Source organism: Mustela putorius, unplaced genomic scaffold, assembly GCF_011764305.1.
Source record: "Mustela putorius furo isolate JIRA1106 unplaced genomic scaffold, ASM1176430v1.1 tig00000145_pilon_pilon_pilon, whole genome shotgun sequence".
In the NCBI taxonomy this organism is placed as follows: domain Eukaryota; kingdom Metazoa; phylum Chordata; class Mammalia; order Carnivora; family Mustelidae; genus Mustela; species Mustela putorius.
In genome coordinates, this window is record NW_025421294.1 from 26,714,584 (window position 1) to 26,741,568 (window position 26,985).

Below are 26,985 nucleotides of genomic sequence, written 5' to 3' on the forward strand. Positions count from 1 at the left end.
TTTTACCGTTGCTGTTCTATGGCAAGGCTTTCTGAGCAAGCTGAGAGGCTCATGCCACACTCAGGCTTTCTTTATCTGCAGCACTGATCCCAGACACAACTGGGACAGCGCGCATGTAGGAATGAAGCAGAGAATGTAGGCTCCTCAGGCTTGCTGACAAGGGCTGGCAAGAGAGAGGAAGTGGGCTGGGGCAGCTATGGGCTGTGAGGACACCTGTGGAATCCTTCCTGTACGAAGTGCCCGCCACATGCCAGGCATTGTGCCAAGCTCTCCACAGGCCCAACCACATTCCCACCAGGGGACCGACGGGCTGCCATTTCTTCTGGCTCTAAGTCCTCCCTGAGCCACCAGCTTAGGTCTCTCTCCCCTTTGCTGCAAAACACAGCAGAAGCCCTCCCTATCCTTGGCTCCTATTCTTAATTCTCGGGCTCCCTTTCAGCCTCACCATCCCTTGGCACCATCACTTCACCAGAAAGCTGCTGTCAAGGTCCCCAGCATCTCCCACACTGCTGAACTCAGTGCTCAGCCTTCCTTTTACCTGACCTCTCAGCAGAACTGAACACAACTCATTTCTCCCTCCTCGAAAGTTTCTTCGCTTGGCTTCCAGAATGCCACACTCATCTGATTTGCCTCCAAACTCATAGGCTGCTTCTCTGTTGGCCTACTTTTTGGCTACTCCTCTTCCTGACCTAACCCAAGATGGGCCCGTGGCTTTCCATTTCCCCCTCATTCCCAGAGTGCTCTCATCCAGGGTCACAGCTTTCCAGGTCTTCATCTGATGACTGACATTCTGATCTCAGCCCCTGCTTCCTCTGGGAAACTCCACTCCCCAAATGCCTACTCACCACGTCTACCTGGAAATCTGAAATGCTGCCCAAACTCAGTATGTCCAAAGCAGAGCCTCTGGTTTTCTTCCCAAAATGCTGTTCTCCCTCTTCATCAGTGAATGGCAACTCCCTACTTCCAGTTGCTCAGATACCTTGGAGTATATCCTTGACTCTCTCACATCCCATCTCCAATCTGTCAGGTCATACGACTGATATACTTCAAAATAATCTAGAGTCTGCTGCTTCCTCCTCCCTGTCCCCAACTCAGTCCAAGCCGTAGTCACTTCTCACCTGGATGACTCCAGTGGCCGCCTGTCCCCCCACCAATCCTCCATCCAGCAACTATGTAAATCAGATCACAGCACTCCTGTGCCTAGAGCTGCCAATGCACTTAGAAACATACAAAGCACTGCAGGTGCCCACTCCCTCCCTCTCTTCCCTGCTCAGGCCCAGCACTTCCATGTGCGCTTCAGCCTCCAGCCTCCTCCTCCAGTTGGTCCAGTGATCACTTTTGGGTGTGCCACAAGGTAAAGTGGGCTAGGGAGCCTAGTTCGAAGGCTCTCTGACGTTTATATTAACCTCCTCATTACAGGATCCTAGGGCCAGTTTGCCCCTTGAATAACGACAATGAGTCTCGATTACCTTACTGATCACAGATGCAAAAATTCTGCCTTCAAATTTGGGGGAGCAGTGGCTGAGGGAGGGCCTGGGAAGCTTCCTGGAAGCCTCTGGGGCCTTTTTATCCTGATAGGTCCCCAAGACAGTGGTAGCCAGACATCATCAGCCCTGACCAGGCCTTATGACAGACAGGGCCACAGCTTCAGAGCCCATTCTCTTGAGAACCTGGGATTCTGGTGGAAGGCATTCCACCATTCGCCACTGAAGGGCACAAACACCTGGAACCCTGACTCAGTAGGTGGAATGAACACCCTCCACAGGTCCCTCTGGCCTGGGGGCTTTTGAATGTAAGCTCCTGCTTAGAGAAGGCCTTGCCATCTAGGCCCAGACTCTGGCTCTTGGGCCCCCTGGAACTGTAAGCTTGGCTGGTAGAGTGGGACCCATGGAAGGAAGACCCCAGAGTCTGGGGTCCAAGGTGCCAGCTTCAGAAAAACAGTCTCAGAGTCCCACTCTCCCAGGAAGGGGGTAGGGTGGGTTTGCTCCAAGGGAGGAAGAGGGTGGCCGCACCCCCATCTCTGGGGAGGGCTAGCTTTGGCCAGGAAACCACAGAGAGGCATCTCACTTGATGGAGGACCAGAGCTGACTGTCCTAGGCCAAGCTGGCTAAGGCCCAAGGTGCAGCACAGCCAGGCCCAGGAAACCCCCGAATCCAGCTCAGCCTATAGCCTGTGGCCTGGGATGCATGTGTGAAACAGGTATTGAGTGGGGGGTGGGAGGGGGAGGTAGGAGGCATTGCCCAATGGTCAGAGGGCTCATCCTGTCCACTACCCTTCACTGGGAACTGGGGAAAGCCTCTAATTAAAAAGGAGTCTGCAGGGGCACCTGGGTGGCTCAGTGGGTTAAAGCCTCTGCTTTCAGCTCAGGTCATGATCCCAGGGTCCTGGGATTGAGCCCCGCATCGGGCTTTCTGCTCAGCGGGGAGCCTGCTTCCTCCTCTCTCTCTGCCTGCATCTCTGCATACTTGTGATCTCTGTCTGTCAAATGAATAAATAAAATCTTTAAAAAAATAAAATAAAATAAAAAATAAAAAGGAGTCTGCAGCCAAACCACAGCGGGGCAGGGGTGGGGCAAAGAGCCTGCTATCCGCTGGAGGCCGTGGGATGGTCAGGGCTTTAGAGCAGGGCACTGAGGGCCTGGCCAGTCCTTCCCACGTTGATACAGGCTGCCCCTGTGCCTCACTCCCCAGCCCCCTCATGTCTGTGCTGGTAGCCAGGGGGAACCATCTGGCGTAGGGCCCAGTGCCCCATACCCCCCTCAGCCAGTGGAACGTCCCGCTCCATGGCCTCAGCACAAGGCTGTCCCAGGGCCAGGCCGCCCAGACAAGGTGGGGTTGCCTGGGGCCTGGGATGTGTATGGGGAGCCCTATGACTGGAGCTGCCCCCTCTCCTCCCTCTGATACTGACTGCCCAACCTCCACAAGAAGGGGGCAGGCCTGGGCGGACTCTCCCCACCAGACCCTGAGTGTATGGGACGGCACAAGCTCCTCTCTCTCACCTGCGGGCAGAGTGCCAAGCGTGGAGCGGCCCCCTCAGTATTGCCCTTCACAGCGTGGTACAGTGCCTACACCAAAGACTCAACAGCAGCCCGGACTCCTTGTTCAGGACTTTGCCTCTGCCAGCACACCCCACTGCATACTCACACACATATGCACACACACACGCACGACAGGTCCAGGACTCGGAGACCTTGGGGCTGGGAGGCCGGGTCTGCCACAGCCTGAGCAGAAGCCATCCTTCCTGCTGGCGTGTGGCTTTTCCTGCTCGGCACCCTTCCGTCTCAAAATCCAGTGTCCCAAAGGTGGTCATCATCTCTGGGACACGTTCATTAGCCCATGACTGGAAACTCCTCACTGTGCTGCCTTAGCATCGCTCCTCTTGTTGAGGAGCCTGGAGCTGGGAGGGGGGTCCAAAGGCAGGGTGGGACAGGAGGTGGTGGAAATAAGGGACCCCGGGGCAGGTCTCCTCTGCTCTGAGGTTGATCTGGGGCCTGGCTGGGCTGCCCTCCCTCACCCCCTCACCCCCCTACTTCCTGCAGGCTCAGGTGAAAAATAAACACAGTCGGCATTTTCCCTGCAGACCGCAGCGGTCTGCTTACAGGCCACGTGCACCCTGAGAGCCCTTGCCACCGCCAGCAGAGAAAACTCCCTCGCCTCTGACGGTTGACTCTGAAAACCCCCAAATGCTTGAGCCCCACAACACTTTCCCAGCGAAGAAAGTTGCCGCTTCCTCTGGCCTCACGCGTGGGGGTGGGGAGTGCGTGAGGCCTGACCAGGCCTCCCAAGCAGGCCTCCCAAGCTGGCCTCCCTGTGGCAGGGACTGTGCCAGGACACATGTCCCCTACCCCCTACCCACAGATTCTCCATTGATCACTACCAGCAAACACAGTCAGTGCATATCACTGAGCGCCCGGGTGCCAGGCCAAAAAGATGTTTCGGGATGAGGGAAAAGCATTTCCTAATGGTAAGTGGGCAGCTACCATGTGGCAGGCGGAGTTCTGAGAGCCCTCCAGAGTGTAACTCCTAATAGGCTCAACAACGGCATAAATATTCTCTTCATCTGACAGAAGAAGAAACTGAGGCACGCTGAGGCTGTACAGCTTGCCTGAGATCCCACAGTAAGTGGCAGAGCTGTGGTGCTGCACACCGTACAACAGAGGCCTATGGTTCTCAGGGACAGACCCAGGGGCGCAGGGTAGGGGGCCCCAGCCCACCCAGCTCCTTTCTCCTGGCTGCCTGCTCAGTTATCTGAGCCACTGCTTCCCTGACTCTCAAAATGCTTCGGCGGGTTCTATGGCCCCTGGAATACAGTTCAGACCATACCACCTGCCTGCCTGCCTACCTGCCAGGGCTGCTGGCACCATGAGCCCCTCTGATGGAACTGGACCCACCAAAGGCCTCACTGCATGGTACCCCCACTCATCCTGGCACAGCCACGCAGGCCTGCCCCTCTCCTGCCCAGGTACCTAGCTCTTCTCTGCCTCGGAGCCTTCGCCCACTCCCTCCTCTGTCCCCTCGTAATTTTCCATGCTTCCTCCTGCTCTCTACATGCGTTGCTCCTCATTCTGACCTCAGTCTAAGGGTCCCTTCCTTGGAAAGGACTGTGACCTGGCTGGGGTCCCCCAAGGTAGCAGGCAGAACTGGCTTGTTAGTCATCTCCGCCTGTCTGGGTTCTGGACTTGGCACATCCACTAAGACTTGCTGAACAAAAGGCCTCCAGAATCCCTGGTGCCCCAGAACCTATGCCCACCCCACCCCCCTAATCTGCATGGAGTACACTTCAGCCCCCTTCTTCCGTATGCTCCCAGTGCTGGAGATGGAGACACACCTGTGGGGATGAACCCACGGGAGGCAGATCCACACCTCGAGCCTCGTGTTCCCTCCAGGGCAGAGGCTGATTAGACAGAGAGGTGGGCTACTGGTCCAGTTACTGTTCTCTCCGGCAGGTGCACAGAGGGGACGGTGCATACTGGAGATGTCACAGGTAACAAGCTATTCGTTAGCCATGCAGCCAGGTCCTCTATCAGGTCCATACTGAGGGCCCTTGATGGGCTCTCGGGGTCTTCGGTGATGTCAGATGGCCACACTGTCTCCCCCACCCGCACACCCCCCATGCTCCGGGCACAGGGGCTGCTCATCCATCTGCCTCAAGAACTCTTCCCTGACTTGGCCTGGCCAATTCCCACCCATCTCACAGGCCTCATCATGAATGAGGTTTCCCCAGGAAGCCCTTCCTCCCCTCCCCGTGTGAGCAAGGGTTCCCTGCTGTGGCTCCCGACCACAGCACCAACCCTACTGTGCTGAGGCGACTATCCACTCGTCTAGCTCCACTGCTTCCCGAGATCGGAGCAAGTACCCTACACTGTTTCTTTTACCTCAGTTAAAGCTGGGTCCTCAAGGCTGGGGAGGGGGGTCTCTAGCAGGGCTGGGGGGGGGGTGTTCCCCACATGAGCCAGTGTTTGGGGAGGATGTGGCAGCACTGGACAGCACCCAGGCTTGAGCTGGGCACAAGATAACAGCAGTACTTGGGAGGCTGGGAAGAGCTGGGGCCACTGCTTGGAGTCAGGGACCTTCTGTCTGACATCTGACACCGCATGCTGCCTCCTACCCCCGCCCCCAATCTCTTCCTGCCTGCAATATTTTGGCAGTCAGAATACCCAGAAAGTCTAAACCAAGGCTGCTGCTAGTTCCTATGGAGCCTTTGTGCTAATTAGAAAAAGTATGTCTTCCTGTCAACAGACACCTGGGCCCACACAAGGGCATATGGCTGAGGGTGCACGAGTAGAGGCTGGGCCTTAGCTCCTTGGCCTGCTCCCCTGCAAAGTCCCACACACTGGCCATGCTCAGATGTCCCCTCCACTTCTCACTTCTCTTCTCTGCCTTGCCAAGAGCCAGGCTCCATCCAGGGCTTGGCCCCAAGCATCCACTGTGGCCTTGGTCAGTTCCTGCTGGCTCCTCTCTCACCTCTAGGGCCCACCAGGGAGTCCCACAGCCCCCCCAGACCCATGTCTGCAGCTGGCACCCACTGTCCAGCACCAGTGGTTGCCATTGAATCCAGCCAACTGCTGAGTGGGAAGCTCCCCCAAGGCCTGGGACACTGAGGGTCAGTTTCCAAGAAGAAAGCAAGCCCCCCAGACCTTCCAAACAGGACTTGTCCACATATCGATGGGGCCCTGATGTGTGGGTCCCGGCAGACCCTACCTCCACAGGCAGACCCTAGCAGGGCCTGTGCCATTTTATCCCCAACCCCCACTCAGGGCCCTGCTGCCCAGGACATGGTGCTCTCCAGAGAACAGCCCAAAAGCTCCCCGCCCACAGCGTGCCGGACGCCTTGTGCCAGACACCCCCCACAGAGCATGGAGCCGTGGCCGTGTGGCTGGCCATGTGGCTGGCCGAGCTGGAGGACTGGGGGATGGGTGGACCACACCCTTGGGGACCGGGAGGCTTCGGTCCCACCTGCCAGCAGAGTACCATTGCTATGGTTGCACAGAGCCCTGCCAGGTGCGTGTGGCCAGTCTACCAGTGCCTGGTCTCAACATCAGATAACGGGGCCCTGCCACAGCAGAGTTGAGGACCAGAGTCCCTGCATGAAGCCTTGGCAAACCACAGGCCTGCTCTAGACCCAGCCTGGCCCCGAGGCTCCCTCTGAGCTAGCTGAACCTCACTGAGCTGAGTGGCCTGGCCCACAGCCTCCCGTGGTTTCTGTGCATTCGTTTACTTGTGTTTTCCTTCCTCCTCTTTGAGGTGAACGCCCCTCAGGACAGGATGTTTTTAGAGGAAAATAGACGCTTCCGGGAGCTGCTGCAGCCGAGCTGCTAGTTGATGCTACTGCCCCACGGTGTGGGGACTGTGCAGCTGCCCTGCCCTCCCCGCCCTCCCTGCCCAGGCAGTCCCCCTGCCAGCGCCTCTCCTGCGACTGGCTGCTCAGGAGCCTGCCATGGGCCGAGTAGGCCAGCACCACCTCGGAGCTCAGCCTGCCTGTGGCCGGAGGGAAACCAGGGCTCTGCAGTGAGGGACCTGGGGAAGTTCAGAGATTTTGCTCCCCTAGGATTAAAGCCAACAGGCTCTGTAGGAAAGGCAGGAAGAAAAGAGCAGAGACAGAGTTAGAGAGAGCAGCCCCCGCCAGAAACAGCCAGAGCCCGGCAGAGCTCCACCGCCAACCAGCATCTGACTGGTCGTCCCTCGGCACTTGAAGGCATGGGCAGACCTTGCAGACAGGGAAAGCGAAGCCCAGAGAAGCTCAGCAACTTGCCCAAAGTCTCGGCACATAGAGACACATGTGGATTGGAATCCAGCCCCATGGGGTTCCTGGCCAGAGATCGTCGTCACTCAGGGGCAGACCTCACAGACTGGCTGGGAGCAGGGCCAGCATGGAGACCACACATGTGAAACCCAGGGCTCCCAGATTCCCCTTCCCTCACTCTGAGTCTCCCCACTCAGACCTCCAGGCCACCTGGGACCCAGGATCCCTGACGCTACTGGTTAACTCCCTGCCGAGAACCTTTCTTGTGTCACTCACTGACGAGCAGCAGCGTGCCTCTGACCTTCAACTAACCTGCGTGAAGGGTGCCTCCACCCTGTCCTGGTGGGAGCGGACTCAGTTTCTCAGTCATCAACAACTAAAGGAAATGTGAGAGGTCATTCCTCCCCCAGGGTCTGGCCTGTGCTCACCCCTCCACACAAAAGGAGGGCTATGGACAGCCGCTGGCCACGGCAGTGGCTCTCACCGGGGCCTGTCTAGAAGGGCAAGCATGCTGCCTAGGACGAAGAGCCCAGAGAGCCCAGGCAGCACCTCAAAAGGCGGGGGGCTGTCAGAACCTCCAGGGTGGGTAGGGGAGGAGACTTGGAGATCTCAGCACTGCATTCCTGCCCCGATTAACAGGAGCCAGCTTTGCTCTGAGGAACAAAGACATGACGTGGGTCTCTGGTCTGCTGTCTCTACCAGCCCCTGGAGGACAGTCCTGCCCTGGGGCCATAGCAGAAAGCTCCCTTGGGTCTCACCCTTGTAGTTCCTGCCATTAGCTTCTGCCACCCTTGGGGCTCTGCCTGGACTGAGCCGAGCAGTTTATGCCAAAGGAAACAAGGGACAGGGCAGAAAGGAGCTGCTGCAGGCTTCACGACTCTCACCAAGCCCTTCAGGCTCACTGTCCGCAGACTAAGGAGTGCAGGACTGCTTCGGCTGCCACAGGGGCCCTCTGAAGACAGAGCCCCTCACTAGGCTGAGTCAGGGGGTTCCAAAAACCGCACAAGACAGCTCTTACAGATAGTCACCTGGTGTAATAGTGTAAAAATACACGGGAGAAGGGGAAATACCAAATTCCTTGGGAGGATGAGGAGTACAGAGGGAGGGGTAGGGGTAGCCAAGGGGACCCAGCTAGGGCTATAAAACCCTTTTTTTTTTTTCCTTCCCAAGAAGGAATGGATAGGTATGTTGTCTAAGAGGCAAGGAAGCATGGTCGTAAGGGCAGGAAACACAGAAGCCTGGGTTCAAATCACTCCCCCAGCACTTAGAAGGTACAGGTCTCCCTAAGCCTTGGGCTCCCCATCTGCATAATGGTCCTATCTCATGGGGTTGATGTTGGAATTAAATTAATAAAGAACAAAAGAAAGAAAAAAGACAAAAGCAAGCACGTCCCTAACCCAGGCTTTTCAGGAAAGCAGGACTTTGTGCCAGGCTGGGTCCACTAGCCCTTGATTTCCTTTGGACTTCTGCCTGATTGCTATCAGGCCAGACTGCCGAGCTCTTGACTGGACTTCAGTGACCAGAGCCAGGGGAATGGAGGCCAGAAGAAGCCAGAAAAAATTACTCTTGAAATGCCCCAGCAGGATGTGCCCATGGTGGGATGGGCGGGAGGCAACCCAGTGACAAGGGACAGGACACACCCATGTGCGCGGACACCTCAGCTTCCTCAGTCAGGCTACTCCCAGTGACTCAGGGCCTAGGACAACTTCTGGTCCAACCCCACATCACATGGAGGAAGGCACCTACTCCAGAAAGGCCCAACCCTGAGCGCCAAGCTAAGCAAGGACCAGAGCCATAAAGCAAAGTGTCCACGAAAAGACAGTGAATTTCACGCTTTCGTCAGGAATCAGACCTGACTGATCTTAAATGTTATTTGGAAACACTTACCAGGGCAACATTTATTCTGGAAACCCCTGCTTCCAACCACGAAACACAACCCCCGTGGCCCTAACAACCCCGACTTGTCAGATATCGAAGGAGGGAAGTATCCTGCCTTGACCCAGGCCCAGGGCCATGAGGTCATGCCTGTGAAGGGCACTGAGGGCCAAGTGTGTCCTTGGGGCCAGAGAACCCAGCTGGACGCAGCTCCCAAGCCCAGCGAGGGGGGTTCCACTCAGCGCTGAGGCCTGCAGTGCCCCCATCTCCACACATTTGAGAACAAAGTGGCAGAGCACTGAGGAGCATGGACCTGGGGGTAAAAGAGAGCCAAATCTAAGCCCCAACTCCTCCGGGTCCCAGCACGTCTTTTACCTTTCTGAGCCTCAGCTTCCCCACCTGGAAAATGAGAGAGCAGTAACAGTCACCACTTTCTCAGCTTCCTGTAAGGGTCTCCATACTGGGACCGAAAGTCCTGGGCGCCGGCAAGCACTTGGGGAGTTCTTGACACAGGGACTGCTAAAGCTGCCGTTACTCCCTCAACCACGGTTTGCTGAGCACCTGCACTACGCCATGCCCTGTGCAGGGACTGAGAGGCCAGTGAGGGAGAGGACAGATGGGGCCTTGGTCCCGTAGGTCATCTCCAGCCCTTTCTGACCCAAACCACCATCCCTGGAACCCCACCACCACAGAGCCATCAACCCTCCTGGCCTTGGCAACCCCAGCTGCATGTGTCCCTACACCCTGCAGACTATGGTCGTCCCCGAGCTCCACCCATGGGGCTGCCCACCACAGCTGGGCGGCTCCTGCCTCCACAATGCTTCAAGCTGGCCAGCGAACTGTGGGGTGGCTGCCGCAGCCTGGCACACACCAAGCAGCCGCCCTGCCTGGACCCTGGCTGGACCCAGCAGAGACCTCACTGCTGCTGCCACAAAGCTCTCTACAGGCTGTCTCTCAGCATCCCTGAGGGCCCACCCACCCTCTGCCTGCCTGGCCACTGGGCCAGCCACAGAGCCATCTGATTTGAATGAAACTTCAAACTTAATGACTTTCATGCTGGTTATTTAAAACGCAATGTAATTTTCTTAAACACCCTATTATTTCCTTTGATAGCTACAAAGCTTCCCCCAATCCCATAAGCATGTTTATTTTTAGGGAAAAGAGTGGTTTACAGTTGGTCACAGAGACCATAGGGAGAGGGAACCCACAGAAAGCAGGGCAAAGAGTCAACTCCAGCAGCCTGGAGATCTGCAGCTGCCCTGCCTTCCTGCTGGGCCCGGCCCTCCGCCGACACTGTGGGGCCTGGGCCGGCTCCCACCCTTCTCACGCCAGCACATCAGCCAGTGGCCCTCCCGTCCACCACCTGACAGTGGCCAATGCTCCCCCTCCACAGGGCCTCCTGTTCTCATCTGTAAGATGGTACCACTAGCTTCCCAGTGAGTGTCCCACAGACATTCCAGGCATGTATGGAACTGGGAGAAGGGTCCTGGGGCCACCAACACAGCCCCAGCTGCCTCCCTCCTGCTTCCTCCAGACATTCTGCCCTGGGTAAAGCCTTGGGGCCTGAAGCTTTGACCAGCTGGATGAGATCTGTGCCCAGATAAAGTGGCCCCAGGCAGGGGCTGCCCACACTGGGAGGGTGGGTCAGTGTGGCCCTGCCAGTCAGGGCTCCCTGTCAAGGGAGGTGGCCTGCTGGTGGGTGTGCGTGCAGAGGTCAGCTGAGCCCCACCAATGCGGGGCGTCCTCTGGGAGTGGCTATTTTTAGATCCTAGGCTTTCATGTGGCCAAATGATGTGGAGTTTACAAAGCATTGGTAATGCGTTTCAGATGGTGGCCCAGCAGACCAGGAGGCTAGGTCTCTACCCCCAGAGCCAGGTCAGAGTTAGTCAGAATGCCCTCAGCCTGGACTCCCATTACCTGTCCCCCTCCTCCCATCTTCCTTGCTTGATGGGAAAGCTGGCCTAGAGCAGTCCCGGCAAGGCCAGCAAACACCCCCTGAGGCCCACCTGAGTGGCAGGTGTCTCCAGCCCACACTTCTTTGAACCTCAGAAATCTTTCCTGGCCAGGGAGCCCACTGAGCTATAGAGAAGGAAACTGAGACCTAGAAAGGTTAAGAGATTTGCTTGAGATCACACAGCCAGGAGGGAAGGTGGCCATGTCCTTTGGCTTCCTGCCTTCAGGGGCAAACTGGGCTTTCTGGGAGGGGGAGATGTGCCAAACCTGGGTAGGCAGCCCACACATGGTGGGGAGGGGCAGCCCTAACTGCCAATCCCCAAAGCCCACTCTTCTTGGGGTGGGCCATGTCCTGCCTACCCATGCCTTAGCCATGCATTCGTCATTGAGAAGCAGAAGACAATGTGAGGCCCCAACAACTTTCCTGTCTCTGGAGAGAGAAATAATTGGCCCTCTTAATGGGAGGGGTAGAGGAAGCTTATTTGGCAGAATGTCTGCTTCCTCTGACCTCCAGGGAGTCCTGGTTAGGGAGTGGGCTATGGACAAAAGCTCTGTCACCAATCTTCCTCTGGGCTCTAAGACCATGTCTCTAGCAAAGCCCAGGCAGTCAGTCTCCACAGAACAAGCTCCACTGGCAGCCCCGCCACAGTAAAGGGCCAGACTCCTGCCCATCTTGGCCTTAGCCCAGGCCATGACCCCCATCCAGCAGGGACTGACCCTCCATGCATGAGGGGACTGCGCCAAGGGGAGTTCAAGGTTCCAGCAGGACCGGAACAGGCCAAACCCTATGACCAGGACAGACCCACCCGGGACCCACCTGAGAGACTATGCATGCTAAGGCCACATCTTTTCAAGGGAGAGCGGTGGTGCCCAGGAGCAAAACCCAAGCATGCTGGATCTGTCAGTGTCGGGACCCCACTGCCTGAAAGAAGAAGCTGTCAATGTTCAAGGTTCTCAGAGACCCTGCCCAGACCAGAGTCCTGCTAAAGACAGAGCTGAGAAGAGGAGCTCTTTATGCCCTGGCCAAATCACCAGCGGACCAAGGGACCTGACCTCTGGGCTTCTGTTCCTCTCAGTCAACAGGAGGCCAAGACCCTGGGCTCATGACTCCAGAGAGAGAGACTGGGAGTCAAATGAAAATGCAAACATCCACCTCTGAGGCTCTGTTTCCTTGTGTCAGCCTTGTGTCAGCACACTGGGTCTCCCTTGCCCAAAGCCTACCCCCTCCCTTGGCCTTTCGCACTCCTCTTACCAGCTCAGGGCCTCCCAGCGTCCACTCTGCCCCAGCTGCTAGCCCTGTCTGCCTTCCCGTCCATGTCCAACTCATACCATCAGCCAATAGTCAATGCCTGGCCCTTCTTTTTTTTTTTTTTTTTTTTTTTTTTTTTTAAGATTTTATTTATTTGTCAGAGAGAGAGAGAGCACAGGCAGACAGAATGGCAGGCAGAGGCAGAGGGAGAAGCAGGCTCCCCGCTGAGCAAGGAGCCCGACTCTGGACTCAATCCCAGGATGCTGGGATCATGACCTGAGCCAAAGGCAGCTGCTTAACCAACTGAGCCACCCAGGCGTCCCCCGCCTGGCCCTTCTTGCTGCCAACACACTGCGTGTGCCCACCAGCCACTCCTGGGCTCTGGGACCAGTGCTGCCTGCATATCAAGGTCACATGCTGGGCCCTCCCTGCTGGCTCTTCTCCAGCCTCACTCATGCTCCTCATGGACCCCAGGCTTTGCAGTGCCCTTCCAATGACCAAGAACATACTCATTTCTGTTCTTCTCTGCTGAAACTGCCCCGCCCCCAGAGCGTTCTCCCACTTCACCTGGGCAGGGTTCGAGCTTGTCTTCTCAGGAAGCTCTTCTGGCTGCCACCCAACCAGCCTCTCCTTCCTTGTTGCCTTTCATCCAACTTGGACAGAACCTTGAAGTTAACTGTGAGCCCCCAGGAGAGTCTCTGCCTCAAGAGGCTTGAGCTCGGTGGGGTAGAGACTATCACCCCTCTGTGCTGAGCCAAGGCCAAGCATGCAGGGGCTCAGAAAGGCCAAAAAGGGCCTGGAACCAGGATTCTAGATACAGCAGCCACTCTGTCACAGGCCAGCTGAGGCCCTGGCGCCACTGTGTTCCACGCTGCCACAGGGGAGCCAGCTAATGAGCTGAGGGGCAGCAGGTGAGGGGGCTGCATCCCAGCTCAGCTTCAGAAGCACCCCCCCGCCACCTAGCACAGCACCCTTTGCAGGAGAGCTCTTCACCCCGTGTTAGTAACCCGCCCCTCCCCCGTATTTAATACTCATAGCATCGGCCATGTACCAGGGACCCCACACACACTGCCTGCCCCAGGAACCCAAGGAGGTCAGAACCCTCCTTCTCGTTTCTAGTTGAGGAAACTCGGGCTTCCAGCAGTTAAGGAACTCATGCAGGGTCTCTCAGCCAAGGAGTGGCAGATACAGAATTTGAGGGTGAGTCTTCCAGACAATGCTTTCCCTTTCTGTGACTCTAAGGGGCCTTGGATAGGTCCCTTCCCTGACCTGGCCTCCTGTCCCTACTGGTAGAAGGAGGGTGGTTACCCAAAGATCTGTGCACTGTACTGTTGGGGAAGGGGGGCCCTGTGACCTGATAAAACACCTGTTTCCTCCACCAGAGTCTTGTTTGTACACAGCGGCAGGAAGCAGCCAGTCACAAGGCGTGAGGGAGTGTCACTGTATGGCTTCAGGACCACAGGCACTGAGGAGCTCCTAGGGAGGCGGCAGCACCCCTGCCCCTCCCTGCAACTGGACCCACCCTCATCCAGCCTGACCTCAGCAGTCATTTGACTTGCAAGCAGGGCCCCCCGAGTCCATTCTCACCGCTCAGCTGAAACGCCTTTGCTGCAGGGGCAAGGGGTAGGCTGTGGTCTTAGGAGACTCAGGAGACCCAAGAGGCCATGGGTCCCAAGCAGCCTTAGGGAGGCTGCCCTGAAGCCCATCCCTCTTCTGCCCCACTCACACCTGCATCTCGGAGCACCTGGGGAGGGAGGCAGAACTATGGAAGTGGCTTAGTAAAACCCTAGGACAACTGGGTGAAGACTACTGGGCCTTGGTGACCAACGCAGGGCTCTGTCAGCCCCGCCAGCCCACTGAGCTAGAGGAGTGGGCAGCGGTCGGTAACTGCAGCCCCTGGGGACGACGGCGGCAGGGGTCTGCAGGAGGAGCCTGCTTTGTGCTGCTCTCCTGACCCTGAAAGGCAGCAAGATGGCACCCTGAAAGTAAAGTCGCACCCTGGGGCCTGCAGATTTTCCAAATACCACAAGTCTTCCAAGTCAGGAAGGAATGCAAGTCAAAATAACTTTTAAGTCCCATTTCCCACCATGAACCTATTAAATGAACAACAGAAAAGAAGAAACTCCATGTTGGGACTTTGAGTGATTAGACACTGCAAGGAACCCACAGCAAACCGGCGCTGGAGGGGAGCAAAATGCTCTAACTATTGCTACCATTTTATTTTTAAGATTTTATTCTTTTATGTAATCCCTACCCCAGGTGTGGGGCTCACATGCACGACCCCAAGATCAAGAGTCTCATGCTCTACCCACCGAACCAGCCAGATACCCCCGATTTTTCCTGCCTTTTGACCTGGTAATTTTCCTTCAGAGTATTGCTCCAAAAAAATAATCAAAAAGGAAACTAAGGAGTGATTTGTACATAGCATCATTCCCACTGGCAAGGAAGGCAAGCTGTGAGCAAACTAGAAGCTGCCTGAGGGATAACAAAGATGCTGTCGGTGGGCACCATCTGGGGGTGCAAATATGTACCCCCACACCAGGGGAAGAACTGGGGCAAGACATGACAGGGTGCAGGCACGGGTGACCATGTGAGCCAAGGTCTGAGAACGGTCTGGGTAACGTCTTACACAAAGGGCTTCTAGATGGCTGGGGAAGGGGGGCCTCCTTTCAGATGAGTCTTTGGGCATGGTAGGAGAGGATCTCAGGATGGACTGAGCAGTGAGGGCTCCCATCCTGGCTCCAAGAACAGTACTTCCCCCTCCCAAGAATTCCTAGGTGAGGTACGGGAGCAAAAAAGGGGCCCATACACAGGATGCCTGGGTGACTCGGTTGGTTGACTGTCTGAGTCCGGATTTCAGCTCAGGTCACGATCTCAGGGTCTTGGGATCCAGACCCATGTGGGGCTCCCTGCTCAGTGGGGAGTCTGCTTGAGATTCTCTCCTTCTCCCTTTGCCCCTCCCTCCGCTTGCTTGCTTACTCTTTCTCTTAGAATAAATAAACCTTAAAAAAAGAAAGAAAGAGGGACGCCTGGGTGGCTCAGTTGGTTGGACGACTGCCTTCGGCTCAGGTCATGATCCTGGAGTCCCGGGATCAAGTCCCGCATCAGGCTCCCAGCTCCACAGGGAGTCTGCTTCTCTCTCTGACCTCCTCGCTCATGCTCTCTCTCTCAAATAAATAAATAAATAAATAAATAAATAAAGTGGCCTATATACCTGTGCCCCTGTCCCAAGCTGGCCCCCAGGGCTCTGACCCCCAGGCCCCTGGGACCCAAAGTAGAGATACAACCCTCCAGATGGAAGTCTAACCACTGAGCCACCACTAGCCCCAGATGAGCCAGGAGAGCAAGGGAAAAGGGATCAATTATGGCCAAACCCCCACCTCCCAAGCCCAGGACATGCAGGCACTGCTGCCTCCACTCCACACTCCAGCTCTGGGAGGAGGGCTCACCACTCCCACTGTGTGAATGAGGAGACGAAGGTAGAGAGACACTTTGGACAAATGGGCTGCCTTTAGCCTCAGTACAACGAACGAGTGCATCATAAAGCAAGGCCACCCACTATGGCCTGGAGAACCAAGGTGGGTGATGCAGCAAAGGCCTGGGGGAATGATAGAGGGCCCCACTTGGATGTTCACAGGAGGTGTTTCTGGGTAAGTGATATTTTAATTCGGCCCTGAAGGACAAATGAGAAGGTGGCAGCTATCTGAGAGCTAGGGAAGAGAATTCCTAACTGAGAGAACAAGGGCAAAAGTCCTGAGGTGGAAAGAACAGGATGAGTGGGAAGCAGAGGGAGACAGTGCAGTAGCTGCTATTCAGGGAAAGAGGAAGAGTATGGTGCAGACAAGGGGGTGCTATCCGCAGGGCTGGCCCACCCAGGCACTAGGGCTGTGGTGAGTGGTTTGGACCTTACTCCCAGAGCAATGGAAAGCCACTGTGGGGTTTCAGCAGGCAAGAGAAGGGATCTTCTCTTGCTGGGCTGCTGTGGGGAGCCTGGGTTGGGGGTTAGGGCAGGGGTTTGGGGGAGGGATGCCAAGGTCAAGGCAGAGGGAGCCCCGAGGTGGCCGTTACTGCCTTCTGGGTGAGTGATGGCCGAGGCTGGGCTTTAGATGGAGACTAAAGTGGAGAAGTGGGAGATCTGGCGTGTTTGGAGGGGAGCCCGGTACTCTTTGTGCTCATGTGCTGGCCAAATCTGCACCTTCAGGAAGTTGCTTGGTGGACCCTCCTCCACAGCCCAGAGCCCACATGGGGGCCAGCTCCACCCAGGATGCCCCAGCAGGGCTTTCTGTGACAGCACCCCTCCAACCAGGGCTGTCTGGTCATCTGTCTCCTCCACTCGGCCAGGCACTCCCAGAGGCAGAGGCTGGTTGTGATCTCTCGGGTGCCCGGCCTGATGCCAGACCCCTTCTAACAAGGTTCACTCCAACCAGGGCTGATGATCAACCCTCACTAACTGTCCCCAGCAACACCAGGCTGCTCCCTCTCTCTGAGGCTATGGAGGGCTGGGTGGGTGCATCTCTGCAGAGCTTCCCTGGACATGGTGGCTTGTGTCAGCAGCACTTCCTTCCTCTGCTCAAGTCTTGCTCATACGTGCACCTCCTGCTCCCCACAAGGGCTTGTTTCTCAGCCCTCATCTGACCTCAGACCCTGGAGTCTGGGAATGTGAGCTCAACGGCCTGGAACCCAACCATGAGTCCACTGCCTCCTGGGTTCCCCGACATTGGAACTGATGCCCAAGCCCATGGCTTGAGGGGCATGCACACACACTGGGACAGCTGCAGAGGTCAGGCCTAGGGAACGGCCCCAAGTCCCTGCAAGAGCCAAAAGGCTCAGTCTTTTCCTTTTTTTCAACTGAGATGTAATTTGCATATCATAAAATTTACTGTTAAAAGTATACAGTTCAGCGGTTTTAATGTATTCACAAGGTTGTGTACCCATCACCACCGTCTAATTCCAGAACACATTCATCACCCCAAAAAGGAACCCCTTACCCATTAGCAATCAACCCCCATTCCCATCTTCGCTCAGCCCCTGGCAACCACTCATTTGTGCCCCATCTCTACAGATTTGCTTATTCTGGACATTTCATCTAAACGGCAAAAGGCTCAGCAGCCTTCCAGGTCATAGACTCCAAGTGGAGCCCACAGAAAGGACCCCAAGAGCAACCTGCCCTCATCTTTTTTTCTGAGAAGATCTGCGCCAGTCCGGCAGTCTCACCCATCCAAGAGTCTGAGTTTCCTAGGGAGCGATGCCTTATTCGTCCCAGAATTTCCTCAAAGTCAGGCCCAGGACAAGCTTACTGGCCCTTCTACTCCCACCCCCAATCTCAGAGCAAAACAGAACAAACAAAACAGAAACAAGGAGCGACTACTGGTTGAGGCCGGGAACAGTCTGCAAGCCCACATTAGATGCCTCACAAACATCAGCCATGAAATAAACTTTGACCTAATTCTCCCTTCCCAAAACTGAATTCACTAGAAGCCACGTACCAGAAAAGAAGCACCCTTTTAGGAAAAAAAAAATCTTCCTCTACCCACTGGCAGCTGGCTGTGAGGTGGTCATTTGGTCCGCCGCCCCGGCAAGATTTGAGTCTGCCCACTTAGAGACATCCAACATGGTAACCACATGGGCATGCCGCCCACAAGTGGATAGAGGAGGACCCTGGCATGGGCTTTCCCCACTGTGTGGGGAGGTTAGGCGACTGGCCTTAAGAACACTTCACAACTGTCGACTGCCTGGATTCTCTCAGAGAGGGCAAAGGGGGCCAGGGGCCTAGTTCCCCACAGGCAGGGGCGGGACAGCATGACATCTGTCCCCATAAAGAGGGGTTTAGGAAAGCAGAGCTTGGGAAGAAACCTCCAAAGGCAGTTTTTCCTCAAGGCCCTACAATGGACTTCAGACCCACTATAAGAGTATCTTTTCTGTTATATGTGCTCCCAAAACATGGAGTCAATCAAATTTGCGTTTTAAAACCAATAGTATTTTAAACATCCACACAACTTTTCAGGTTAATACAAGCAACTACCCCGATTTGCTATTCACTTTTAACTATCAGGTTTGCTTAAAAGAGGCTCCCCTATATTCATGGACATCTTCCCCACCTGGTGTCACCCCAACTTAGGCCCTTGAATCTATCCTTGTCCCCAGCCCCACAGAACAGCTGGTTTCAGCACATGGAACATCAGCTCCAGAGCTGGTCCTCCTCCTCCAGTGTTTCCCAGAAACCAGGCAGTGGGAGGCTGCAGCAGGGTGGGGAGTAGGGCAAGGGAATTTACCTCTATAGGAGACTGTACTATACAGAAAAGCCTCTGCTATAGCTTAAGAAAGATGCCCAAGTTGAAAAAACAAATGACACGGGCCAGGGTAATAGTGATGTTTCTGCCCTCACCCCCCACCCCAATCCTGACTGTTGGAGTTGGCCATCCATCCGCCTACACTATGACCAGTGTGAGCTTAAGGACACCAAATGGTCCCGTTACCACACCCTTAAAGAAAACGAGGCCCTCCCACTCTGGGCACTCTCCCACTGGCCCAAGCCATGAAAGGAACGCAGAAATCCTGCCTCTTCCCTGGACCGCTGTGGAATCACAAGAGCCTGGAGGGGAGCTGCCCCTCCTAGGACTGTTCTAGGGCCTAGGTCTTTCGTCTACTCAAGGCTGTCACGGTGACCCCAGCACCCTGTGCAAGCAACTCACCTGCTAGCAATTTGGCAGCACTGTGTTATATCAAGTTGGCCCAAAATCTAAGGGTTTAGACGTTCTAAGAAACCCAGGAAGCATCTATGCTTAGCATCCACTTGAGTAGGGCAGAGATCTCTGGAGAGAGGCTCTGCATCAGGTGGCAAGGTCAGAGGGCAACCCCTTGCCCCACAGACTTGAAAGAAGTGAGCACCTCATAGACAGAACCACCCTAGAGCAGAAGAACCACTCAACCAACATGCTGCTTCTGCCTATGAGAAAACATGGAGTCTAAGGGGCAAGGAGCTCATTCCTACAGTCAACAGTTAACCAAGTTTTCCATTCTGGGGTTTCTAGAGAGAAGCCTCAATCTGTCTTCTCACCTCCCAGCAGCTTCAGCATGAAAACAGCTTTCAGAAGCAACCCTCCTCCCTCCCGATCTGAAACAGCCTGGCAGTCATCCTCTTCCCTCGGAGGTGACCCCCCCCCAACTAGCCATGTGAGCCTCCGCACTGGGCCTCCATTTACAGCCACCAGAGTTCCCCAAACACTTGGTGTACTCCAGGCGCTCTAATCTCACCCTCGACTTAGGCCAGCTGAGGACAGTCTGAACCACTAATCTCAACTTTTTTTTAAGTGCAGTTGTACTGCTCCAATGCACTCAGAATAGGCTCTTCACCCTTTAGATCATCTGTACCAATGAGGCAGAAAAGCATGGTTTGTAATAATCACGGAATCTTTTTGAAGCGCTTAAACATATTCAATTAGCGAAGTCATTAAACGGGCCCCTTACCCACACCACTGATTTGAAATACCTCTGCTAACCCTTCCCAGAGCTTATGAGAGAAAATGCTTTCTACACCTAGCGTTCAGTGGCTAGCCTAGCCCAGGTGGCTCGGGCTGGAGGCAGTCTGCTCTCCCGGGTCTTTCTCTGGCAAGGGGGTATTCATGACAATAAGGGGAGAGTGAGTACAGCCTGTTTCTCCTGCACAAGGAGGAGCTCTGAAACACACTAGCCTTTCTGCCCATTTCTCCAAACACCCAGGCTTGGAGCTTAGGCTGGGGGAGTAGGCAAACTACTAACTCCACAGCTAAGATCACCCTACCAACATTACCCAACAAATTCTGGGAAAAGACTCTACCCTGGCATTACCTAGCACCAGGACAAGGGCCTGCACCTGCTTGTGAGCAACTTAGGAAGACAAAAGCCAACAGCTGGAGAGAAGAGGGTGCCTAGGGTGGTCTCTCTCCTTCCTTCAGCAAAGTTCTCCTGGTTCAGATCCCACTGGGTGTGTATGGGAAAAAGCACCAGAACAGTTCTCATCTATCTTGTTCTAGGCAGAAGTCACTTGTTGCCCATGTCCCACATACCTGGTCAAGGAGGTAACAAGCACAAGGCCTGCCCGGCTGCCGGGGCCACTTACCAGCGGGGGCTGCGGCTGGGGGTGCTGCCCTGCTCCCGAGGGGGGAGGGTAGTGCATGAGCAGATTGAAGGCGGAGTAGACGGTGTCTTTGTACATGCCGCTGGCGCACTCCGGGGCCTTCAGGCCTGGAAAAACCACAGCTGGGTCAGACGTGCCCGACTGGGTGGCTCGGGCTGGAAGCAGTCTGCTCTCCAGAGAAAGAACTGCCGAGGGGTCCCGCTCACGTGTGACCGGAGAAGGCACGGGCCCCAGGTGCCTCTGTTCCGACGAAGGACCACGAGTTCAGGCCTCCCCTTGGCGGCCCCTACTTGACCCCCAGCCCGCCCTCTGGCCAAGGAACCTGGGCCAACGCTTTCTCCTGAAGGCTGGGGATTAGGCAGTCACCTGGGCAGGAGGGGAGGCGGAGATGGCGGGGGTCTGTTTACTCCTATAAAGGTCAGGGCACCGGAAGTGACTCGAGCCCAGCGGCGCCCGGGAAACCCGCCCCCAACTCCCCCCGCCCTGGCTTTGCCGCCTCCTTGATCTGCCGTGGGGGGTGGCCCTCCGGTGCCCCCAACCCCGTCCTCGGAGGCCCCCCTGTCCCACCCGGACCCTTAGCGAGTGGAGGGGAGGCGGGCCGAAACTCACCGTCCTCCAGAGACTCTGGAAGTTTGTCCGGGAAAAGTCTCTGCGAAGCGTGCTCCCGTCCGAGCGCCTGCGGGGAGATCCAGAGGGACCGTGAGGGGCGCCGAGCTCGCGGCCCGGGGCAGAAGGGGTCTGAGGGATGGGTACCCCGGGGGCCCGGGAGGGCGGGGCGGGGCCGGCCGGGCGCGGGGAACGGCGGGCGCGGGAGAGGCGCGGGGCACGGGCCGGCGCTCACCTCACCCCCGACCTCCGCCTCGTCGCGGGCCCCGGTGCCGGCCCCCGGGACCCCCGCGCCGCCCGCCGCGCCCTCGGACTCATTGACCAACGACGACTTGAGCTCGGCCAGGTCGCGCTCGGGGCCCGCGGCGCTGTCGCGACTCTTGTCGTCCTGCTCCTCGCCCTCGTCCTGGAAGGCCAGCAGTTCGTCAGGCGCGCCCAGGTCGTCGCCCCCGCCCGCGCCGCCCCCGCCGGAGTCCAGCTGCGGCATGGTGCGCTCCGCCCGCCGGGGAGCGGGGCGCGGGGCGCGGGAGTTCGGGGCGCGGAACCGGCCCGGCAGGCGGCGAGCCCGGAGTCCGGACCTCCGAGCTCGAAGCACGGCGGGCGGAGCGCGGGCTGACTCCGCCTGGGCGGGCTGCGGGCGCGGGGCGCGGGCGCCAGGCTGAGCGGCTCCTGGAGCTGGCGGGTCCGAACATCAAAGGCGCCGCGGGCCCAGTGCGGGGGGCGGGGCGGGAACGCCGGGGGCGGGTCCTATGGGTGGGCGGGGGCCAAAGTCGCCCCGCCCAGCCCCTCCTCTCCCCGGAGAGGCTGGGACGCGAGCAGCGCGCACGATCTTAAAGGGCTCGCTCTCCCCGGCGTCACTCTGGCGTCCGGACCTTTCTTCCGAAATGTGGGAACTCTAAAGGAGACTCCTCACCCAGCTTCCTCACCTACAATAAGGGATTCCCGCTCTGCACCCAGGTTCTCCCCCAAGTGCCGAGGGACCGGATCCCCTAGGCCCTGCAGCGGGAGCTGGAACGCAAGCCTAGGTGTAATTGCGTCGGTGAGCCAGCCAGTGTGTCCAGGGCTTGAAACGGGGCTTCCTGGAGGTGGGAGGCTGTTCGAGACTGCGCGAACCCCGGCTTTCAGGGTTAGGATTCCTCAAATTCCCGTTCTCTGTCCTGTTCTCCAACCCTAGGCCGGTCTGGGACCTCCTTCCAGGCAGCCCAGATACAACCCGAACACGAGCATATTCCCCTCGCACATTTATGGAATGCCTGTTGCATGCGGGGCTCGTGCACCACAGATGTGACGTGCCTCTCAGCCCTGTGGCATCTCTGAGGCGCGAACAGAGCCAAGAGAACAAGGAGGAAGGATCCCCCAAACCCCGTGAGGATCCTTCAGCCACCCACCCCCTCCTTCCCTCCCTCCCTCCCAACTCAGTTCTAAGCCTAGAACCTGGGGCCCAGGGATGCGAGGCTTTGGGCGGACACGTGGGCCGCCGGATTCCGACGAGGTGTGGATCATCAGAAGCAAGTCTACACGGGAAGTCGCATTCCCATGGAGCCAATGGACTCGGAGCCTGACGCCCGCGGACTCTCGCAAGATCCAGGTTGCGGACTCCATTAGGGTCAGAGGAGAGCGGGAACATGCGCCAGCTTCCGTCATGTCTACAATGCACCCGGGGCCGTGTCCACGCAGGCCTCCACAGCACGCTTGGCCTCGGCTCCACCAGTGTATCTGCGAAAGACACACGTCCTTTAGAGTCGCGGTGCAGTGAACCGCAGCCCCGCAGCTGGTTTCTGAGTTGGATTCAGTGTAGACTTCCCCATCTCTCCTTAGAGCACAGGGACAGAGGGTATTTGAGAAGGAGGGTGTCTTGGACGCCTCTCCTGCTCGGAGACCCACGGGACCCCTGGCAGCGGCGCAAAGCCGGGCCGGAAGAGGGCCGCACCGCCCCTCCCGGTCCGGGCCCAGCCTGGCTGGCTGCGGATCAAAGAACCAGGGCCGTCCTTCTCGGAGTTCAGATCCTATCTGCGGCCGCTCAGCGGGGCGGCTGGGCCTCCTACTGCATGGCTGGAGTGCCCACTTTTCCTCCCTTCCGGGGGCTGGGGGTGGGGATTCCTAGTGCTCAGTTCGGCGATGGAGATGTGGAGAAAAGCCTGCCCATTAGGTTCCCCTAGTTTCCTTTTCTGGGTGTGAGCTTGCTGCTGAGTCTCACTTTGTCCCCACTGGGGATCCCCAACAAATCTTAGCCTGGTAGAAAGGGGAAAAGGCATAGGAGGAGGGGCTCATGCCCTCCCCCTCCTCAGCCCTTGAGTTTGTAAGATCTAACTGGGCACGAGCCTCCTCTGGGGAAGCTGAATAGGAAGATGGATCTGCCTAACTCAAAGGATTTGGGTGACCCTGCTAAACTGGGGTCCCTTTCAGGGTGACCCCAGCTTAGCAGGAGCCTCCTCCAGGACAAAGGTCCCCAGACTCATGAGTGGACACAGGACAGTGGCAGCCCACGGAGAGAGGAGAGAAGTCAGGGCAACAGTGAGGTGGTTTGTTCTTCTCAATAAGGCTGAATTTTTTCAGCTTAAAGTATTAGCGTTTAATCAGAGATTATGGATTTTCTGCTTTATTGGGGTAAAAACAGCCTTTCTTTACTAAAATAAAGGTGGAGATTGATTTTTTAAAACGTCCTTATTTGGCAGAAGAAAACCTTGTCTCTCTCCCACCCCAAAATCTCTTTGAACATTTTATAGGGTTGTGGAATCCCAAAGTCTGGGAACCACTACCCTACTGGATCGTGTCCTACTGGGTGGAAACAGGGGAGGAGGCAGGTGAGCAGGGAGAATAAGGGTGTGAGGAAGGAGAGGTAAGGGAGGGAGAAACAAGCTGAGTATCAGATATCTATAGCCACACTGAAATCAGCTTGAATGTCTACTAGGGAGAATCACCTATGTACCTAACTCAGGGATCAGGCTGTGGAGAGAGGGGAGGCAGTGGTGGAGTTCCTGTTCTCCAGAAGGCATTGTCTGTTTGAGAAGCTGAGAAATTATGAGAGCCAAGTTTGTCGGTTATTAGTCTATGCAGACCATGGGCAGAAGGAGCTCAGAAGGAGATATGGTGGAATCAATGTGGACAGATGGGCTTCCTGGAGGAGGCAGACTTCATCTGGACGTGGAAGGCTCTGTAAAGTTTGGCGAGATACAGAGGAAAAAGAGCTCAGGCTTGTCTACCAAAGGCAGGCGTGGCCCAGCAGCAGCATTCCATCATGACCTCTAAAATTCCAGAAGGGGGGTTCTTACCTGCTTTGTGGTCTCTGCAGACAAATAGTGACAAATGAGCTGTGACTAATAGAGTCCTGACTTTCCGAGTGGCTCATGTTGCTTGGAGGGACCACCAGGAGGATTGGGGAATCTCTCTGGTTGGTTTGTGTAGGGTAGCTCAAGCTCTTTGCTACATAGGAGGACCCAGAGCCTCTCCCTGTAGTCAGACCTCAGTCTGTGCCATCTCTGGGCCCACCCTAAAGAGGTAGACTGGTGCTCTGGGTACCAACTCAGATCCCATACAGTCACAATGGCCCTGGGGTTCCCCCACAGGGTGGTGAGTGGGATCTACTGTGACTGCCCCTCCAGATGTGACCCGGCAGTTTCAGGTTGAGGGCCAGAATATTCTGCAGGGAGGCCCAGGAGTCTTCTGCACCCCTGAAGTTCAGGTCAGAGCTAAAGATTTTTTTTTTTTTTGGAAGATTTGTTTATTTGAGAGAGTGGGTGCACACATGGGCATAGGCATGTGCAAGTGGGAGGAGGGGCAGAGGGAGAGAATCTTCGAACAGCCTCCCCGCCTAGTGTGGAGCCAGTCAGGACCTCCTGATTCCTGGGGCTCAACCTCATGACCCATGAGATCACGACCTGAGCTAAAACCAAGAGCTGGACCCTTAACCGACTGAATCACCCAGGTGCCCCCAGGGCTGACGAGTTAATGAGGCTTCATCTTCCTGCACATGAGCCACCAGCAGACATGTGGTGCCCTTCAAGTCTGGACATGGGACAAAGAGCTCACAGGGGTGGAGGGTCTGACCAAGGATTGAGCTCCGGCCTTGGATTTAGGCAGACGTATCTGAGTTTGTATCGCTGCCCTACCATTTGCTAGCTGGGGGATTTCAGACAAACCACCCACCCTCTCTGAGCCTCAGCTTTCTCCTGGGTAAAGTGGGAGTATCACTCCCCAAGGCTGCCTGGCACTGCGGGAGTGATCTGGAGAGGATTTCCATATCCTAGGAAAGAGTTTAGCTCAAGGCCTGGCACATTCCAAGCTCTCTAATAAATGGGTAGTCTTGAGCTGGTTTTCGGAAGTTGTTAGGCTAATTGGCTCTTCATGTAACGTCATGTAAGTCATCTAAGTGTTCTCATGGCCTGGGCCCACCTCTTCACAGCTAAGGCTGAAAATGTACTTTTCCTTTCCTTTTCTTTCAAGTTCCTTCACATGAAAGGCCTGTGTGAACTCTCTGAACTTTTCGAATGGGGAGACCCTTGAAATGTGGCATTTCCAGAAAACAACTCAAAGGAGCCCCAGATGGGTTTGGTCAATTACAACGGGGAGAGGTAGGGAGCGGCGGCATCTCTTCCTGCCCGCCAGCCTACCTGGCATCCTGTCGGGACATGCCGAGCACAGCCTGGAGGCCTGGCTGCCTGCTCTGGGCAGGAACACTTCCCGTGCGAGCCTTCTCTCTCAGGGCAGAGCCTGGTCACACATCCTAGAGGCAGACTGTGGTTTGTTACTAGAAACACACTGGAAACTGTGTCGTTTCACTGTATGCTCGTGTGTGTGTGTGTGTGTGTGTGCGCGCGCGCGCGTGTGTTTGTGTGTGTGTGTTTGCTTGTAGGTGGCTGTGGCCTACAGAATGGCAGACACACAATCCTTGTGATGTGACTGCTCTAGGCTGGGTACCAGGTAGCTGCCTTCAAAATGAGGCAAAGGAGAGGGCGGGCCTTGCTGGCTCAGTTGGTGGAGTGTGCAACTTTTGATCTTGGGATCTTGAGTTCAAACCCCATATTGGATGTAGAGATTACTTAGATAAACAGGTATTTTTAAAAAATAAAATAAAATGAAGCAAGAAGGGTTTGGGTTCATTTCTTCTTTCTTTATAATCTTCTGCGGGTTCTCCCTTCACCCTATACCCCAAACTTTATGCGATAACCAAGAATTGCTCTTAAAATAAAAATTCAATGATGACGCCAGGCTTCGGCTCAGGTGGTGATCCCAGGGTTCAGGGATCGAGTCCCACATTGAGCTCCCTGCTCTGAGGAGAGCCTACTTCCCCCTCTGCTTCTGCCTCTCTCTCCTTCCGTTTCTCATGAATAAATAAATAAAATCTTTTTAAAAATATAAATAAAAATTTAATGATAAAGCTAGATGTTAGCTATTTCTTTTAAGATTTTATTTGTGTATTTGACAGAGAGAGATCACAAGTAGGCAAGAGAGGCAGGGAGAGGGGGAAGCAGGCTCCCCGCTGAGCAGAGAGCCCAATGCAGGGCTTGATCCCAGGACACTGAGATAATGAATGACCTGAACTGAAGGCAGAAGCTTAACCCATTGAGCCACCCAGGTGCCCCTAGATGTTAGTTATTCCTGATGAAAGCCCAAGGTTGGCTTGCATGACAGTGGTGGGGGAGGCTGCAAAGAACTGCTCCTCAGCTTCAGAGGGCTTGTTAGGACAGTTTCCCATGGACTGATTTCCCCACATCGTGCTCACCACAGTGTCCGGTGAATGGGGCTGGGATTCGCTCACCAGAAATCACCCAGGGTTTCCACAGGAAGGTGTCTGGACTCAGAGACCGACGTGTCAGCAGCATAGGCAGGGTGTGAGTGGCCATCGTGTGCCATGCACCGTGCCATCAGAGTGCGTTGGGTTCCAAAGAGCTTGGGAGTGGGAGGCCTGTTTCCTGGTCCCTGCACTAGCCCTCGACCCCGCTAT

General features: G+C 56.1%; 1 protein-coding gene across 1 annotated transcript in view; it reads right to left on the bottom strand.

Annotated features, from left to right (window-relative positions):
* Positions 1 to 21,730, bottom strand: part of TCF7 (transcription factor 7) — a 33,394-nt gene extending 11,664 nt beyond the window's left edge. The window contains 3 exon segments of the mRNA XM_045075505.1: positions 20,418 to 20,542; positions 21,045 to 21,111; positions 21,277 to 21,730. Coding sequence (XP_044931440.1) covers positions 20,418 to 20,542; positions 21,045 to 21,111; positions 21,277 to 21,528 — 444 coding nt within the window. The 5' untranslated portion in view covers positions 21,529 to 21,730.
* Positions 21,731 to 26,985: the final 5,255 nt, after the last annotated feature.